The sequence below is a fragment of the Prenolepis imparis genome, unplaced genomic scaffold (genome assembly GCF_030444845.1).
Source record: "Prenolepis imparis isolate NDT839.2.m4 unplaced genomic scaffold, iyPreImpa1.0 SCAF_13, whole genome shotgun sequence".
Taxonomy (NCBI): domain Eukaryota; kingdom Metazoa; phylum Arthropoda; class Insecta; order Hymenoptera; family Formicidae; genus Prenolepis; species Prenolepis imparis.
In genome coordinates this window covers 8236240-8256087 of record NW_028141171.1, presented here as the reverse complement: position 1 = coordinate 8256087, position 19848 = coordinate 8236240, and the positions used below count along the sequence as shown (strand labels likewise).

The window sequence follows — 19848 nt, the reverse complement described above, 5'->3', positions numbered from 1 at the left end:
TACGGATTATAGAAACAAGTCAGTTGCACTTAGTATCTTACGCGCTGGACATTGCTTTACAGAGATATCGTGTATTAGTACCGAGAGACAAGAAGCCTCAACCCATGGAAACCGCGATACCTTGCGTCGCAAATCTTTGGAAGATGCGCTGTAAGAAAAACGAGGAACTCGAAGATGTAAGCTTCGATCTGGTTGCTACTGAGAAAGAATGGAGAAACGTATTACAAAAATTCACAGTAGTATCCGTGGAGCATTTCATAATGGCACAATTCGCCAATGTTTCATTTGAGTTATATAACACATTAATCTCGGTTTAATACAAGTATATAAAGTTTTATTTAGTTTTTATTAATTAATAAGTTTATTAATTAATAAGTTATATCTTATAAATATATTTAATATATAAATATGTTATAATATATGTATATGTTTCTAATAATATGTTTCTAATAAATATGTTTTTATTATATGTTTAAATATGTCATTCTCTAAGCATTTTCACAGCAAAGCAAAATATAATAAGGTAAAAATTAATAATAATTTCTTGCTATGACACGAAGCGCATCCATTTTTGTTTTTTTTAAATTGATCTTCCATTTCTGTAAAATTCTTGACGGGCCATCCGCATAAAGATTGTGGATTCTCCGGTATCGAATCGAAAGTAACGTTTATTAAAGTCTGCAGTGGACATATCTCTGTACAGTTTGGTAGAGTCAGAGGGATCATCGTGCCATCGATACCGGTGTAATAATTAATCTGAAATAATTTTAATATTCTTTAAAATTTACGAAAATAATTGTTTTGATTTACGCGTGTATGTATCTCTCGAAATAAAATGATTTCTTGAACAGTTTGGCGGAATATAGTCGCAAAAGTGAGATAAAATAATAATAAAGAGAATAAAATAAATATTACCTTCATTCCGTACATGTTTGTATCGTTATTGACGTATAATTCGAATATCAATGCTGCCGCTTCGTTAGGTATATGAGGCGACCAGAGATTGAGATTTTTCAAAACCCCGACAATATTTCTTTCGTCGCCGCTGTACAATATTATTTTTCGTTCCTTTGATAAATCACCTATCTTGTATTGCAACGAGTTGCCGAAAATCTCTTTTAAAAAGGTTCCACCGTTAAGTTGCCTTTGCAAAGAAGTAGTTGAAAGGAGATCATACTCTAGTAAGGTGACATCGTACATAGCACCGTCCGGAAACACGTCAATCGCCCAATTGGGCAATGTTTCATTTCGATCAGTCTGAAATAAAAAAAATTTTGTTGTATAAATCACGTAATATTACATTGATAAAATGTAATTTATATAAAATAATAGAGTAATCTTCTGTATGTATTAACATTTTTAACGAATATAAGATTCAACAAATTTGTAAAAGAAAAAGAGAATTTACAGATCTCTTTAAAAATTCATAGTTTTAGAAATTTTTTTTATAAAATATCTAAAAAAGAGAGAGAAAGAGTTCAAACTTGTTAAAATAATTTTACTAATTTTCATTTTTTTTACAGGCTTACCATAGTTTCTAAAGCAGCATATAAAAGTGCCACATCCGTTGGCGTGCTAATATTTCTTCTAGTATATTGAGAAAGATGGTAAAACAAAGATTGATACTGCACTGTCATTTTCTGCGTTTCAATTTTTTGCAACACTTGATCCATTTGTAGATCAAAATTTGGACACAGAGAACCCAGCAACAACGTATCTTCCTTCAATTCCTGATATTCTACAAAAACTTGTCTATTATCTAAGAGAATAAGTTGTACTTTAAGTACACAATATTTTTCAATTTGGATATATTCTCTAATCAACGAGAAACGATTTCTATTCATTAATACTAACCGGTCGGTATCGGTTGCCAATTGATGCCTTCAAACCATATTTGATTTGCCGCGGGGGGCCACAATCCAGCATTAACAAGCTGAGCGGATAACATTGATAAAGCATACTCCGTCGTTTGCATCTTCATAATATCGGACGTATATATGTCCCCTAAAAATTCGTCGTACCTCTCGCGCAGATACACTCCGAGATTATACATGTTGAGATGCGCCTTCTGTTTAATAGCAACATAACGATATAGTCACAATTTTTTCTAAATAGAAATACATTTTATACATACTATAAATCGAAATTAATATATTACATATTAATTATATTATATATTTAATTTATTAATATTGTACGTACTATCGGCAAGCTCAGTGCGGCGGAAGTAAAGTATTTGTACGACAAGATTTCCGGGATGTTTGCCTCGTTTTTCTTCGCGTTGTCTTCCATTGGGGTATACAATTTATGCGCGAACAACTGCGATCAAACAACATATCAGTCTATCGTTGGTCTTTCGTTACACTTAAACTTAAAGATTTATACTTACAACCTGCACCAATTTTAATTCTGGCGCAGACTGGCATAGACTGGGAATTATGAAGCTGCATAATGCAAGATTAACGCAAATGAAATGTAGTCTATTCATTTTTGTGCGTCTCTTCTTTTGGGGGGAGTAGATATATATGTATATATAACACTTTACAATTGTGTGTGTATAAATCTAACGATTAATACGTGAGACTGACAAAAAAGAAGACAGTCAGAGCGAAGCTCTAAATTGTTTGTCAACAATGATGAATGTGATACTATGGCAGAACGAAGAACTTTGAAAGTGGCATTGAGTAAAAGCAGTTGATACAAATACAACGTAAGCGAAAATAAAATTGCCCTAAGTAACAATTAAACTTCGTTTATGAGACAAAGATAAACAAAATTATTTTTTCTTCAGTTTTTTGTTGTCTTCGTCCGCTATCAATTACAATGTTTTGATGGCTCCTTCTTTTTTTGAATATTTGACATCTAATTGAAAATTTGCGTTTCACGGAGAATTTTAATTGATACGTTTATGTATATAGATATATATTTATTTTATTTGGATAACTTTCCTTCTTTATTTTTTATAATAGATTTTTAAGTGGATTTAAAGATAAAGGCTGAACGATAGAGATGCCGCATTTGGTCATATCATTCGAGATAAGAATTTTCCTCGTTTACGTCCACATCCGTAAGGACAATCAGCCTGTCCCGCGACGTTTCCGAAAGTAACCACTTGTATCCGCGTCTGATTGATAAACGCAGGGTTATCAGCGCATATGAATAATTAAGACATACACGATAAACCAACACGATTTACCACATCTTTTTCCCTCTATTTATCCCAGTTTCTTTATCGTCACTGCAACAAGATTACTCCGATTTAATTAACCATATCTGAAATGAATTTTGTACTATATATAAATTTTGTATGTATTAATAATTTATTCATTATTTCTTTCTTCTCTGGCTAGTACACTATTTTTTTGTTCAATCATTGATTTATTTTTTTTCTCAATCAGCTCGATTGCACCTGACTGATATATTAATTAAAGAGAGAAAGGGAAAGAGAGAAAGAGGGGGGAAGAAGAGGGTAGATTAAATATAAGATAATTACAATCAAATTATGACTGATAACGAATTTCACATTGCACAAAGTAATACTTAAATAAACACGTAAAGATGTTAATCACTAATTTAAAAAGTTTAGACTTATAACAAAATCACCCCTTGCGCCCTTCTTCATTCGCGAAAAAAAAAATGGTACCTTCGAAATGCTTAGCTTTTGATTCTTCACGTTTCTTCTTCTCGGAGAAACTGAATAAACACCGAGCGATTCAATTACTACCCACCACTTGATTTTCCTACCTGCGTGTCATCCTATTTACTTTCATTTATGTTTGCATGACGATAACAATTAAGTGACTCGGTTGAGACCCCAGATAGATATATTCAGAATTTATTCGGTAGATTCATATTAAGTCGAATTTATTTATCTATCTGAACAAAATTATTTATAAATATCTTAATAATACGGAAAGACGGGATTTAGTAAAATACATTAAAGGAATTATGATAATCTTGTACATATATATAATATGTCAATATTGATTTCAAGTAAAGTTAGAAACAAAGTCTAATAATTCTTTAAAAAAGTCTGATAACGTCTGATAACGCCTGATAGTACACGAGTGTTCTCAAATATAATTTTGTATCCGAGAGATAATTTTAATTATTTTATGAAGAATTATAAAATTTTAAGGGGTAATAGTATTACTTGAGTGAGTAAATAATGATTCGATAATATACTGTAAGAAGCATAATCACAAAATGCGTCACGAAAATTTCTTGTTAATAGTTGTAATAAAAATCAAATATTAAATAAATACGAAACTACATATGGATTAGAGTTATAAATTTTTAGATATCAAATGTATAGTTACAAAATAAATTTGCATATTATACGTGTATATATGTATATATATATGTATATATTTGCAAAAAATGCAAAGTTGTTGCAATCTTTGCAATTTTGATAAAAATCATGCTCTTTGCTTATGATCTTGATAATTATTAACATCCTGACAAGTGCAGAACAAATACGTAAGAGCTTAATTCCCGTTAATTAAATACATAAGATATTTGCAAAAAATTAATAAAAAGTTCAATGTTTTTCTCAATTTATTTATCGTTAAAAAAACATCATTTATACATTTATAAATTATTTATTATATATATTAGTTAATTAAAAATCAAATATTTAATTATTATATTGCAGCATTAAGTTAAATTATTATTAATTATAATTGAATAATTATAGATAATGTCACGGCACTTAATGATATAATCGATATTTGTATATAATGATATTTGCTCACATAATTCATATATGTGATAGATATATCATCGTTTTATCTGTATTGATGTTACGTCGTAACACGTGTAACGCATACGCGATTAAATCACTGTATAATAAGCGTAAAAAAAGCGGAATTAACGATGACGATTGCGCATTAATTATAGTAGGATATGACGATAGTATTATACTACGCTATAGTGATGTCTTACGAAAGTCGCAGTCAAGGCGAAAATAATTTACATACTTCAGAAGAATATTAAACGCTTTACACGCGCGCGATAATGCTGTCGCGATTGCATTCTATTGTAGTCAATAAAATCTCGCAAAACCACTTTCATTCCTTCGAATTGCATTCATTAAAAAATAGTAACAACGTTATTTTAATTTATTTAAATCAAATGCATCATTTAAAATTAATCCGTAAAATTAAATCGATTTTTATCTTAGAGTACATTGAACAGGAAAATGCAAACATGAATTGTTTTGTTCGCCTTTCAACTTAATTATGATTTTTATCCGATAAACACATGGTAGTATAGTATCTGCGGATAATAAAATTTACATTATCAATGATATATCGGGATGTATAACATCGGAAATTAATTCTTCTCATTAATCATAGTTGAGTGTGATTGTAATTATAAGAAAGACTATGAGACATTAAGTATTGTACAGCGAACAATAAATATTAAAACATATTACATAATTATTTCAATTTCAACATTAGGCCATAAATATTGTGCAATGTCACGTCACACGTAATAACCAGCTGTTTAAACGATATTATCGTCAGAACGATAATGAGAAAAGCATTTTAGATTCACGAGTCAATCACTCTACCGGGCATCCCCGATTTGCGTGATTCAATAAATAATCTTTGCTTCATGCTTAACGAAGGCTTCTATTTTCATTACGAAGAATATGTATTTCACCGAAAGTCATTCATATTTAATTGCTTGTAATATAAAGACTATTTATATCTCAATATGTCTTTGATGAGAAAATAATTAGATCTAAGTTATCTAAAAAATCTACAATCTGAAATGGAAATAAAATAAATTTTTTTAAATTTTCTTTATATACACAGAGTTTCATGAAATATTCGTATAATTGTTCGTATATATCATTTAAAATATATTGTAAAACTAATTTTAACGTATCATCAATTATGCCAATTGTGTATGACAATTATTATCACTGTTGCGATATGAATGGTAGATTAATTAATATTAAAAACAGGTCGGCAAAGATATTAAAATAGAATTTTTTTTTTTTTGAAAAAATTAACTTTGTGTGTATAACAGATATGCAAATATTGAACGACAATATCGCTAAGATAAAAAGCTGTTTATGGTCGTCAATATTCACATGTAATTCTGAGCTGGGGTTCTTCGGGTTTCTATTAAAGAATTAAAGTCATCAACTTAATCAAATTGCATGGTTTGATGCACGTGATTTATATGGCAAATCACGTGAATGCGAACTTATCTATATCTTTTAAGTTCTGATTGTCGTCTGCGGATTGTTTTCGTATTTACGAAGATATAGTAAGATCATGTACCATTGTAAAAATAAATGTCGTGGAAAAATAATTTTTATTGAATTATCTTAATATATTTTTATAAAAATTAATTATATTTTAATTGTTAATTCATTTTACGTTCAGACAGTATCTGAAATAATTAGGCAAAATAATATGACTTTTTAAATAGCAATTACATATTACAAATTAATAATAATTGATTGAAACGTTTGTGAAAATTATTTATCTGTCAATTATTTATCTTTTAAATGTTTTAAATTCTGATATAATGATTTCGCGAAATAATTTTGAGATAATTTAAAAATCAGTCTCTTTTAAAAATAATCAGTCTTTCTGTCGATATAAATAAGTTGCAAATATAGAATTCGAAAATTATAAAAACAAATTATAAAAAATTATAGATTTTTTCCTACAATTATATTCTATATTAATTTTCAAAATAAGCAGCAGATTACTTTAACTCTACTGTATTATCTCTTCGTATAATAATTTAATATTCTTGCAAACGATCGCGCTATTATATGGATAATATGATTTTATTTTCGAATAGACAAGGAAAAGCAATTGAATGATCATTATATTCATGGCCAAACGAGGCAATTGTCTTCATTATGATCATGTTTGCATATCCATACGACTGCATATTATCTAAAAATTATTCCTTATCGCGTTTGCGGCCTAGTTTAGCGGAAATATGTATGCCAAATACTTTGTAAACCGCATCGTGCAGGTTTTCAGAATATATCGCAGATATTCTCAATACATGAAATGTTTGAGAATGAGAGAATTGTATCAATGCGTAATTATTTTTATGACACGACCGTATATACACTACAGTTTGATTTTCATTCACACCTGATAGATTTTTGTCTACTAAATTAGCAAAAAATTATATGTTATGACACGGCAATAAAAATTCAATTTGATTTTACATAGCTCTAAGCGGCATTATATCATTTTTATTCTTTAATGCTCGAAACTTTTTTCTTAATATCTATTCATTTTTTTCTTCGTGATTATTGCTTCACGAATATTTGTGCAATCAGCAATTGTGCATGCCTTATTTATAAGTTTACTCGAGATATACATATGTTATCGATTTATTTAATGTTAATTTATACTATATTTTAATTAATTAAATAATAATAGTAAATAAATAATAGTTAATTACTAAATGTGTGTATATGACATAATCTACAAATATTTTTCAACGTTGTCTTAATATTGTCATCTGTGCTACTATACAGTGAAAATAGCCCGGAACAGTACGAATTAATTGCTATTTTAAAAAAACTTTGCATTAAGACTTATGGAAGAGTCGTATTACGCGGAAATTTCGCGAGTGTCCTGAGAATAGTGAATATCCGTCAAAACATGAACAAATTATAGTCAATATAAACACAAATGTTATTGTATGATTACATTTATATAACATCGTTACATTATTCTTCATATATAAGCAAGAGAGAATCTCAAGAAAATGATATAAATGCTATGTGACGCCTTTGCTATGTAATACACGCTTCATGCGTTATATAATATTGTTTGTTTGAATAATCTTTCCCAGACATAAAAAATGACATTATATTATTTGTTTCTATTATTTTTATTTATTCAATAATTTATTCAATAATTTATAACAAAATTTATCTCACTATTCCATTCAATTTAATTTACTTTATGTATGAGAATATAATTTAAATGTAAATATAGAGAGTTAGTTACAATTAAATATATTTGAATAGTCCAAGTAGCAACACAATTTTCTCTGTGCAATAATTATTTGTCAAAATGGCGTCTAAAACGAACGGATTGAACGTTTATATTTCTGTTGTATAATTAATTTGTTGTATAATCATTTTATGATTAATTAATTATTAATAGACTTATAATAAAAAACTTTGACTTATATTTAAACTATCAAATTGCATTTTATTTAATTATGATAATCCGCCGTTTTTTATTCTTATTTTAACAGATATGTAATCCGCGATATTTTAAGACTGATATTGTGACGCAATGATACACGAGCAAAATAATAACTATAATAAAGTTTGACGAACATTCCATTTACTCAGCATTTTTTCTCGAAACATTCGTGAAATTTCCGTGTGATACAATGACGACTCTTCCGCAGATTTTTAACGTAATTTTCCTCGGAGTTAATTAATTTATGACGCTTCGGGATATTCTCTCTTTGGGAAATCCTGCGATTTCTCATAGATTCTTTTAGATTGCTTTATTTCTCGTGCGCAATATAAATAATATAAATAATATAAATAATATAAATAAACGTTTTTATGTGAGATAAATTTTATTATTTAAAACATATTTTTTTATATTATAACTTTGGAAAGAAATTATTCTATAAATAAAAATCTTCTGCTTATCGACAAAAGCCCGCGATGTCATGACGTCTGAGGTTTAAACAGGAAGTACGATATGGTGGGGTATGATCCTGCATCTTAAAAGCCTTGTGTGTCGTACGAAAGGAGTCAGTTTTCAATTAATCCTTGCAATCGGTAGTTTGATAAATTTTCTCCTGTTCAGATAATACAATCGATTTGGATTCAATAAACGCTGAAAATCTTAATCCGATCGTTGACTTCCGAAGACCAACATCATAAATACGTATGTCAAGTTTTATAATTTTCGAAATACACATGTTTCGATAGAATCGCAGTGATTTGCATAATAGAATACCGATTCTTAATTACATTATTAATTATAATAAATACAAATGCTATATCTTTCTTATTGTTGAAGATGGCATTAAATTAAGATATTTGCATTTTACTTTATTATGTAACACATATTTAGACGAATATATATATATATATATATATATATATATATATATATATATCTAGACAAATATATGCCAAATTGAATTATAATTTATCATATTTATAAATATTTGTAGATATTGGTAAATTTCTATGCATATATGAAAAAGTATTGCATAAAATACTTTTTAAATAGCTTTTACATTAAGAGAGATACATCTTTATTAATCTATTGCAAAATCATTTTGACTGAAAAGTAGATTTAAGTCTAATGATATTACATTCTCGAATTAGATGCAACATGATTTGGTGTCGTGTTTTCGTCAATCACCTGTCGATTGCTTTAGTCATCGCTTTAAATGCGGTTCTGATCGCAAGTGTGCAGCCTGAGCTAAAATTAGTAAATGTGGTAAGTATATAATTATAAATATATTGCCGTTAATATCGTTACAATTTAACAAAGCAAAATTAAGCATTTTATATAAAACAGAAGTCAAATTATTTTTTCGATTATTTCTCTCTTATGTGGTCATATAATTATGGTCTCAATAATTATTTTTATTTATTAATTTTTACAGGTATTTAGACACGGCGATCGGACACCTGATAATAACGGTCGTGAAATGTTTCCGAAAGATCCATATATAAATTACTCTTTTTATCCAACAGGTCTTGGACAGTTGACTTTAGTAAGTGTAACGTAACATTAAGAATTCAAATAAAAGAGTTATGTGAAGAATATGAATTAAAAATGAGTTAAGATAATTTTTAATTTTTGTGAGGTTTCAAAACTTCATCTATGATAAGTAAATGAGAGAGAGAGAGAGAGAGAGAGAGAAGCTTGTAAAGCTAAAATCTCTTTTACACGAGAATTAAGACTTTATAAATTTTCATTAAACAGTTATATAAATTCTTTCTAATTTTAAGATTAATTAAAGACGCTTTAACGAAATTTGACAAATAATTAATTGAATATATGTAAACTTTCTTCGTGCAGGAGGGCAAGAGACGCGAGTATAAGTTGGGGAAAATCTTACGCTTTAGGTATAATAATTTCCTGGGCAGTTCATACAGGCCAAAACTCGTCGTAGCTCGCAGCTCGGATTTCGAGAGAACAAAAGTATCCTTGCAACTTGTTCTTGCTGGCTTGTTCCCACCAACAAGTGTTCAACGATGGAATTCTCGTTTAAATTGGCAACCGATACCAACATCGTACATGCCACGTGTCGATGACAATATTATCCTGACCGACGAGTGTCCGCAGTAAATATAACAAACAGCAAATGAACAAAAAAGGCGACAAATAAGAATTTTTATTTTTTTCAATACCGGAAAGAATACAGATAATATTTAAAAAAATATATAATTCTTGTAAAATTGAGTTTCAAAATTTTTTGATCAATATAAATAAATAAAACTTATGAGACTATTTCTTTTAAATAAAAAAAAGAATTTAATATTTATATAAACGTTGAAAATGTGAAAAATAGGAAAAATACATCTTTATGCTTTAGCTTGAACATTCATAGCAGCTAGCAAGAAATCGATATTTTGATTTGTTTTCAGATATCTCAACGAGTACGATCGAGTACTGAATTTACCTGAAGTGCAAGCAAAGATATACCAATTCAGAGGTTTAATGAGCAATTTGACGAAGTTAACTGGCAAGAAAATGAAGACGCTCTTCGATTTGTATTTTCTTTATCATACTTTTGTAGCGGAGTCTTCTTTAGGGTTGCCGCTTCCTGAATGGGTATATGATTATTTCCCTTATGGCCCATTATTTGACGCAATCGTGGCCACATACGATATTACTAATTTCACTCCTTTATTAAGAAGATTATTTGCTGGTAAGTTACATAATTTTTAGCATAATTTCTTTTTAGTTTAGTAATATATTAATTATAAATCGGTAATAGATAGGCTATTCGAGCCGTACGCGGATGTCGGTGCGTCGATTCCAACGAAAATTAATTTTTCGTTGGAATTAACTAATTGTGCACGGGCACACATTTTGCTTGGTATACCGCCAAGACTTTATTAAGGAACAATCTCAATTCGAGATTTTTAATTCCAAGGATCTCCTCTAACCCCCCTACAGAATTATAGGCGAGAAAAATATAGATCCGAAAGTCGCTGAATCGGGAATCGAACCCGAGACCTTTCGCTCTTAATAACATTTTATCTTATTAACTATTAATAACATATTAATATATCAAAGTAGCGCATAATTATTTATATATATAAAGAACAATTTTTAAAAAATAATTATATGTAGTTGTAATTTAAAAATAAAAAAATATTATTATTTATTAAGAATTTACAGAAATAAAATTTATTTTAATTTGATAATGAAAGGTTTAGCAGTTTAAGTAAAATTTAGTTGTGTGTATATATATTCCAAATTTTCTATTACTATAACGTCGTCCTTATATTTACACATATTCTTTGATTCAGGTCCGATCATCCGTGACATGACAGACAATATGATAGCCGCGCAAAATGCCAATTCGCCAGACACAAAGATTTATTTATACAGCGGTCACGAGACCAACATTGCCAGTTTGTTACAAGCTCTCGGCGTGTACGAGCCGCATGTACCCGAGTATTCCAGCGCAATTATTATGGAATTGCAAGAGATCAATCAAGAGTATTATGTCAAGGTGAGTGTGTCATTAATAATCAATTGCATTATTCAATAATGAGGAGACGTAATGCAAATTTAATTATTTATATTACGCGAATTTTTGCAGCTGCTGTATTATAGAGGCATTCCGCCGACCATCAAAGAACTTCAAATCCCAGGTTGCGATGTGCTCTGTCCTTTTGAAAAGTACTTGGATCTAATTGAAGATTTGATTCCTTCCGACGACGAGATGATTTGCGACAAAAGGCAGACACCAGATTTTGCCAACGTAGAATATCCTGCCGGTTTACAGAAAGTGATGTATAATTTAATTAAAACAGCAGCAATAGATAGAAATGCATAGGCAATAACTCGTAAACCGCTAAGATGCTCAGGAGAGAGATGAAAGTATTGCAAACATAAAATTAAATTAAATTAATTGCATTATATCATGAACATCAAATTGATGCTGTTTTTTTTCATGTTTATTTATTTAATTGTCATATTAAACTCGTAAACATAGACATAAACTCAACAATCATTAAATTATTATATTTAAATCCAGTAAAGAGGCGAATTAAAAGAAACTGATGGAAATTCGTTTTTCTACATAAGTTATGAGAATTATTTTGTCCTTTTATCTGTGTGTGTCTGTGTGTGTAAATATATGCGAATATTTTATTCAGAGTTTATTTTATTCAGATAAAGAGAGCGAAGAGTGTTATAGTATTATATAAAACAAATATATATATAAATACTTTAAAGAACTATTCATCGCTTTAATACAATTTTTTAAATTGAATATTTGAAAATTAAATTATTATAAAAAAATAAAAATAGACTAATAATTTAATTTACATAACATTCTCTTTGTTATATTTAAACATTATTATTTTTCATATTTCCATCGCAATTTCTGTAATTAATAAATATAAATAATTTTTGAACCATTTTTATATTGCTTGCAATTAATTCGCGGCAATTCAAGTGAAATATTCTGAATGTGAAGAAATATAAGAAATATCTTTCACAGATCCATCATATTTTGGTGTACAATCTAATTAATATTATTATAAAAAATTCAAAGATATATTTTATTTCAATCATTGATTCCCGGAAAATGTTTACAATTAGCATCCATCGAAGTTAAGATATTGCTTTCAATTAACGTATTAAGAGAAAAGTCTTTTATAAAAAGTTTCATAAAGAAAAGGCCAGCTCGAGCATGTGAGCGATCTCGTTGAAAATTATATATTTGATTAACTTAATTATATATACGTATATATGTAAATGTAGGACGTTTCCACACAGTTACTAATGCTTCTTAATTCAAATAAGGCTTTTTATCTCTTATACAGCATATTAAATAAGTTTTAAACTCTATATCCTTATTTGCTTCTTATCATTATCTTGCATTCATTTTATAGTTTATGTAATCATGCTATCGCTCGTTTACTCCGAATAAAGAAACATAATTTTTATGTACATTTTTAGAGTTTTTTATATGAAAAAGTTTTCGGTTTCACGACATTGATCATTCTTAAATAAGAAGTAACTATAGTCTAATAGCATTACATTTTCAGATTAGGTATCAGTAACATAATGTCCTTCTGCATTCTCGATAAGTATTTGTCGCTTCTTCTAGTCGTAGGTCTAAACACGATGCTAATCGCGAGTAAACAGTCTGAGCTGAAATTGGTTAACGTGGTAAGTGACAAACATTATTGTTAATTTCTTTTTTAATTTAAAACAATATCATTTAGCACTCTATATAAAATTTAACAAATTATTTCTCGATGAATTATTTGAATGTGCAATCGGAAATTTTTAAAAATAATGATTTTCATTCAACTTCTATTTAGGTATTTAGACACGGCGATCGGACTCCCGATAAAAGCAGACACGAAATGTTTCCGAACGATCCATATCTAAATTACTCATTCTTTCCAACAGGCTACGGTAAATTGACCAATGTATGTAATGTAATGTTATTTTATATCACTGTGATATTTTCTGAAAAAAGTGATAAAGTTCAAAAGAATAATTTAACAGAAATATATCTGAAAAATTGAATATTCACGTTTAAAAAATTGAGAATTAAAATTTACAAAACTTACTTTACAATTTTTGAAAATTATAAAATTAGTTTTATATTTTGCCTTTTTTGCAAAGAAAAAAAATTTCTATCCATTTTTTAAATTCAAAATATATTGATTTCATGTTAAAGTAAATATGTTTTAATATTAATTCGATTTAAAATTAATTAATCTATTTTCTAAAATATTTTCGCAATTTTCACAGCAAGGCAAGAAACGCGAATATGAATTGGGACAAGCCTTGCGCAGCAGATATAAAGACTTCCTGGGCGATCTGTATCTGCCGAAGCTCATCGTGGCTCGCAGTTCGGATACTGATAGAACGAAAATGTCCCTGCAACTCGTTCTAGCTGCTTTGTTTCCGCCTACGGATACTCATCAACGGAACGCTGATTTAAACTGGCAACCGATTCCGACGACGTATGTGTCACGTGTCGTCGATAATTTCTTCTTGGGTAGCGAATGTCCACAGTAAGTTCGATTAATGTCATCGGGCATAAATAAAACAAACCAAAAATAATTGTTTAAATAAAAATACTTAAATTCTTTGATATATGTATTTTTGAAGAAAAAATAAATATATATAGGTAAAATACAATATTTAGAAAATACAGATAAAATACAATATTTAGAAAATAAAAAAAAACAATTTTAGATATTATAATTGCAAAGAAGAAGATAAATATTTCTTCAAAGATATATGTGAAAAAAGAAAAAGATTTACATCTAAAATTTTTATTAGATACCTCGACGAGTACGATCGTATACTGAATTTACCCGAAATGAAAAAGAAAATGTGCCAATTTAAGGACATAATGAGCAAATTGACAGAGCTAACCGGTAAGAATATTGAAACATTGTTGGATTTGTTTTATTTATATAATACTTTCGCATCGGAGTCGTTCCTGAATCTGACTATTCCCAAATGGGCTTACGACTACTTTCCTGACGGTCCACTGTTCGATGGAATTGTACTCCAATATGATATTGCGAATTCTACTCCTTTAATAAGAAGACTCTTTATTGGTAAGAGAGAGATATATGCAGAAAATTTTTCTTAATAAGACAGGTGTAATTGTAGATCTTTCTCGCGCGATATATATGTGTAAGAAGCCTTTCTTTCTGTTTCAGGCCCGCTGATACGCGCGATAATGAACAATATGATAGCCGCAAAAAATTCGAACCAAGCGGATACAAAAATTTATTTATACAGTGGACACGAAATTAATATTGCGAATTTGTTGCTAGCTTTCGATTTGTACGAGCCGCATGTACCCGTGTATTCCAGCGCAATTATTATGGAATTGCAAGAGATCAATCAAGAGTATTATGTCAAGGTGAGAGTGTATCAATAAATAATTGCATTATTCAAAAATGAGGAAAAATGTATTGCAAATTTAATCACGCAATGAATTCTCAGCTGCTGTATTATCGAGGCATTCCGCCAACTATCGAGGAACTTCAAATCCCAGGATACGATGTTCTCTGTCCTTTTGACAAGTACTTGGATTTAATTAAAGATCTGATTCCATCCGACGATGAGATGATTTGTGATAAAAGGCAGACACCTGATTTTGGCCACATAAAATATCCTGCCGATTTCCAGAGAAGCCTGTACAATTTAATTAAGACATTTGCACGTCTTAATTAAGAACATCTCATAGATAAAACACATAAGCAATAACGCATACAGCTTGCTAAGATGCTCAGGCGCGAGATGAAAGTATCACAGATAAAATTAATTAAATTAGTTGCATTATATTATAAACATCGCGATCAAATTGTTTTCTACGAAGCTGTTCTTTTTTTCATGTTTATTTATTCAATTGTCATATTAAATATTTGTATACGTATACATGAACAATTGACAATTATTAAATTATATTTAAATGTTCCAGTAAATAGGGAAATACTGATGAAGAAAATTCGTTTTTAAGTTATTAAAATCTTTTTGTCTTTGTGTGTGTGCATATGTGTGCAAATATATATAAATATACTTATTCATTTTTTTCAGATGAAAAAAGCGTAGTGTCATAAGTATTATAAAATAAATATACAGTAGTATACGTTAAAGAATTACAATTTGTTGCTATAATATTGATTTTTTTTTAATGGAAATGAATGTGTGAAAAGGATAAATATTATAAAAAATAAAAATAGAAATTAATACATCAATTCATATAACATTCTCTTTTTTATATCCAAATATTATTAAATAAATAGATCAAAAATAAAAACAATTACAATGTATAAAAAATTCTTTTACAATTTATATTTGTGTATTATATTCATATATTTATAATTTGATGCTCAAATAATGCACTGATACAAGAATTTGTCGTGATCTGAGTCCGCAAATCAGAATCTGATATCTACATCAGAATCATTTATAATTTTATAATCAACTAGTGGAGATATTCGATTATAGCTTTATTTAATATTTTACCAGATGAGTTAATTCGCTGATTCAATATAGACAGTGGATACGAAGCTATTACTTTTTATTAGTGCATTAAGACAAAGGCCTTTTGTCAAAATGTTTCATATAAAGTAGACTAGTTCGAACATGTGAAGTCACGTTAACAATTAATTAACATATATGTATATGTATATATGTATATATAAATGTAGGATGTTTCCACACATAGTTACTAATAACTAGTGTTTCTTAATTCAAATAAGGCTTTTATCTCTTACAACATATTAAAAAATTTTAAACTTTATATCCTTATTTGCTTCTTATCATTATCTTGCATTATTTTATAGTTTATGTAATCATGCTATCGCTCGTTTATTCCGACAAAGAAACATAATTTTTATGTACATTTTTAGAATTTTTTATATGAAAATGTTTTTATCGGTTTCACGACATTTATCATTCTTAAATAGAGAGTAACTATAAGTCTAATAGCATTACATTTTCAGATTAAGTATCAGTAACGTGATGTCGTTCTGCATTCTCGATAAGTATTTGTCGCTTCTTCTAGTCGTAGGTCTAAGCAGGATGCTAATCATGAGTATACAGCCTGAGCTGAAAGTAGTTAACGTGGTAAGTGACAAACATTATTGTTAATTTTTTTTTAATTTAAGACAACATATCATTTAGCACTATAAAATTTAACAAATTCTGCTTCCCGAACTATTTAAATTTGCAATCGATAATAATTAAAAATAATGTTTTTCATTCAACTTTTATTTAGATATTTAGGCACGGCGATCGGACACCCGAAAATAGATACGAAATGTTTCCGAACGATCCATATGTAAATTACTCATTCTTTCCAACAGGCCGCGGTCAATTGACCAATGTATGTAATGTAATGTTATATATTTTATATCACTGTGATATTTTTTGAAAAAAGTGATAAAGTTCAAAAGAATAATTTAACGGAAATATTAAAAGCTATATCTGAAAAATTAAATTTTCACGTTTAAAAAATCGAGAATTAAAATTTACAAAACTCACTTCACAACTTTTAAAACTTATAAAGTTAGAAATTATTATACATAGTAAAGGTTCCGTCTAAAAATAATAATTAACAGTATAAATGAGCAAAGGAACCAACGCCGTTAGTAAAGCGCAAAAAATAAGTTTATTAAATCTCAATTACATTAACAGCTTAGCAACAAAAAAACTCGATGGATTGATGACTTTGACATTACTTTGCAGAACATCGTTTTTAACTAATTGACTAACGTTTTAATTTTCTATGTAATTAAATATTATTGATGATAGTTACGCGCTGAAGAGAGTCCTAATAAGGACAGAAACGTTCGCGATGTTATTAATGTAATTGAGATTTAATAAACTTATTTTTTGCGCTTTACTAACGGCGTTGGTTCCTTTGCTCATTTATACTGTTAATTATTATTATAAAGTTAGTTTTACATTTCTTCTTTTTCGCAAAGAAAAAAATTTCTGTGCATTTTTTTAATTCAAAATATATTGATTTCATGTTAAAGTAGATACGTTTTAATATTAATACGATTTAAAATTAATTAATCCATTTTCTAAAATATTTTCGCAATTTTTACAGCAAGGTAAGAAACGCGAATATGAATTGGGACAAGCCTTGCGCAGCAGATATAAAGACTTTCTGGGCGATCTGTATCTGCCGAAGCTCGTCGTGGCCCACAGTTCGGATACTGATAGATCGAAGATGTCTCTGCAACTCGTTTTAGCTGCTTTGTTTCCGCCTACAGATACTCATCAACGATGGAACGCTGATTTAAACTGGCAACCGATCCCGACGACGTATGTACCACGTGTCGTCGACAATTTCTTCGTGGGTATCGAATGTCCACAGTAAGTTCGATTAATGTCATCGGACATAAATAAAAAAGCAAAAATAATTGTTTAAATAAAAGTACTTAAATTCTTTGATATATGTATTTTTGAAAAAAAAAAATAAATATAGGTAAAATACAATATTTAGAAAATAAATAAAAAAAGAAAACAATTTTTTTGGATATTATAATTGCTAAGAAGAAGATAAATATTTCTTTATTTCTAATTAAGATATATGTGAAAAGGGAAAAAGATTTACATCTAAAATTTTTATTAGATACCTCGACGAGTACGATCGTATACTGAATTTACCCGAAATGAAAAAGAAAATGTCCCGTTTTAAGGACATAATGAGCAAATTGACAGAGCTAACCGGTACGAATATTGAAACATTATTGGATTTGTGTTATTTATATCATACTTTCGCATCGGAGTCGTTCCTGAATCTGACTATTCCCAAATGGGCTTACGACTACTTTCCTGACGGTCCACTGTTCGATGGAATTGAGCTCTTATATAATATTGTGAATTCTACTCCTTTAATAAGAAGACTCTTTATTGGTAAGAGAGAGAGAGAGATATATGCAGCAAAAATTTTTCTTGAGAGGATAGATGTAATTGTAGATTTCTCGCGCGACATATATATTTGTAAGAGGGCTTTCTTTCTGTTTCAGGCCCGTTGATACGCGCGATAATGAACAATATGATAGCCGCAAAAAATTCGAACCAAACGAATACAAAAATTTATTTATACAGTGGACACGAAATTAATATTGCGAATTTGTTGCTAGCTTTCGATTTGTACGAGCCGCATGTACCCGAGTATTCCAGCGCAATTATTATGGAATTGCAAAAGATCAATCAAGAGTATTATGTCAAGGTGAGAGTGTATCAATAAATAATTGCATTATTCAAAAATGAGGAAAAATGTATTGCAAATTTAATCGTGCAATAAATTCTCAGCTGCTGTATTATCGAGGCATTCCGCCGATTTTCGAGGAACTTCAAATCCCAGGATACGATGTTCTCTGTCCTTTTGACAAGTACTTGGATTTAATTAAAGATCTGATTCCATCCGACGATGAGATGATTTGTGATAAAAGGCAGACACCTGATTTTGCCCACATAAAATACCCTGCCGATTTCCAAAAAAGCCTGTACAATTTAATTAAGACATTTGTACGTCTTAATTAAGAACATCTTATAGATAAAAACGCATAAGCAATAACGTATACAGCTTGCTAAGATGCTCAGGCACGAGATGAAAGTATCACAAATAAAATTAATTACATTAGTTGTATTATATTATGAACATCGCGATCAAATTGTTTTCTACGAAGCTGTTCTCTTTTTCATGTTTATTTATTCAATTGTCATATTAAACATTCGTATACGTATACATGAACAATTGACAATTATTAAGTTATATTTAAATGTTCCAGTAAATAGCGAAATACTGACGAAAAAATTCATTTTTAAGTCATTAAAATCTCTTTGTCTTTGTGTGTGTATATATGTGTAAATATATATGTATATACTTATTAATTTTTTTCAGATGAAAAGAGCGTAGTGTCACAAGTATTATAAAATAAATATACAGTAGTATGTACGTTAAAGAATTACAATTTGTTGCTATAATATTGATTTTTTTTAAAAGGAAATAAATGTGTGAAAAGGATAAATATTATAAAAAATAAAAATAGAAATTAATATATCATTCATATAACATTCTCTTTTTTATATCCAAATATTATTAAATAAATAGATCATAAAT

General features: G+C 28.9%; 4 protein-coding genes across 11 annotated transcripts in view; 3 read left to right on the top strand and 1 right to left on the bottom strand.

Annotated features, from left to right (window-relative positions):
- Positions 1 to 327: 327 nt before the first annotated feature.
- LOC145944907 (venom acid phosphatase Acph-1-like) overlaps positions 328 to 19848 on the bottom strand; it is a 48760-nt gene continuing 29239 nt past the window's right edge. For 2 of the 7 annotated variants that reach the window (XM_083053594.1, XM_083053595.1), the window contains exons 7-12: positions 2390 to 3238; positions 2203 to 2319; positions 1855 to 2068; positions 1530 to 1759; positions 916 to 1257; positions 328 to 756 (exon numbers count right to left, since the gene is read on the bottom strand). In XM_083053594.1, coding sequence (XP_082909720.1) covers positions 499 to 756; positions 916 to 1257; positions 1530 to 1759; positions 1855 to 2068; positions 2203 to 2319; positions 2390 to 2488 — 1260 coding nt within the window. In that variant the 5' untranslated portion in view covers positions 2489 to 3238 and the 3' untranslated portion in view covers positions 328 to 498. Of the gene's footprint in view, positions 757 to 915; positions 1258 to 1529; positions 1760 to 1854; positions 2069 to 2202; positions 2320 to 2389; positions 3239 to 3493; positions 3610 to 3643; positions 3798 to 19848 lie in introns of those variants that run through there. The other 5 variants (XM_083053596.1, XM_083053597.1, XM_083053593.1 and 2 more) reach the window with 5 other exon arrangements.
- Acph-1 (venom acid phosphatase) lies at positions 8783 to 12387 on the top strand. Its single transcript, XM_083052759.1, has 7 exons — positions 8783 to 8909; positions 9359 to 9473; positions 9643 to 9753; positions 10062 to 10327; positions 10631 to 10914; positions 11522 to 11727; positions 11818 to 12387. The coding sequence occupies exons 2-7, from the start codon at positions 9366 to 9368 to the stop codon at positions 12052 to 12054; spliced, it is 1212 nt and encodes a 403-aa protein (XP_082908885.1). The 5' UTR covers positions 8783 to 8909; positions 9359 to 9365; the 3' UTR covers positions 12055 to 12387.
- Positions 12557 to 16433, top strand: LOC145944439 (venom acid phosphatase Acph-1-like). 2 transcript variants are annotated; one of them, XM_083052761.1, is made up of 6 exons: positions 12557 to 13397; positions 13553 to 13649; positions 13996 to 14257; positions 14529 to 14812; positions 14918 to 15123; positions 15207 to 16433. In XM_083052761.1, exons 1-6 carry the CDS (start codon positions 13293 to 13295, stop codon positions 15435 to 15437), a joined length of 1185 nt encoding a protein of 394 aa, XP_082908887.1. In that variant the 5' UTR covers positions 12557 to 13292; the 3' UTR covers positions 15438 to 16433. The 2 variants fall into 2 exon arrangements, with proteins under 2 accessions (XP_082908887.1, XP_082908886.1); XM_083052760.1 differs by having other exon boundaries at positions 13553 to 13663; positions 13992 to 14257; positions 15207 to 15937.
- On the top strand, positions 16590 to 19724 carry LOC145944440 (venom acid phosphatase Acph-1-like). The gene is made up of 6 exons (XM_083052762.1): positions 16590 to 16835; positions 16987 to 17094; positions 17824 to 18092; positions 18352 to 18635; positions 18749 to 18954; positions 19038 to 19724. The coding sequence occupies exons 1-6, from the start codon at positions 16731 to 16733 to the stop codon at positions 19266 to 19268; spliced, it is 1203 nt and encodes a 400-aa protein (XP_082908888.1). The 5' UTR covers positions 16590 to 16730; the 3' UTR covers positions 19269 to 19724.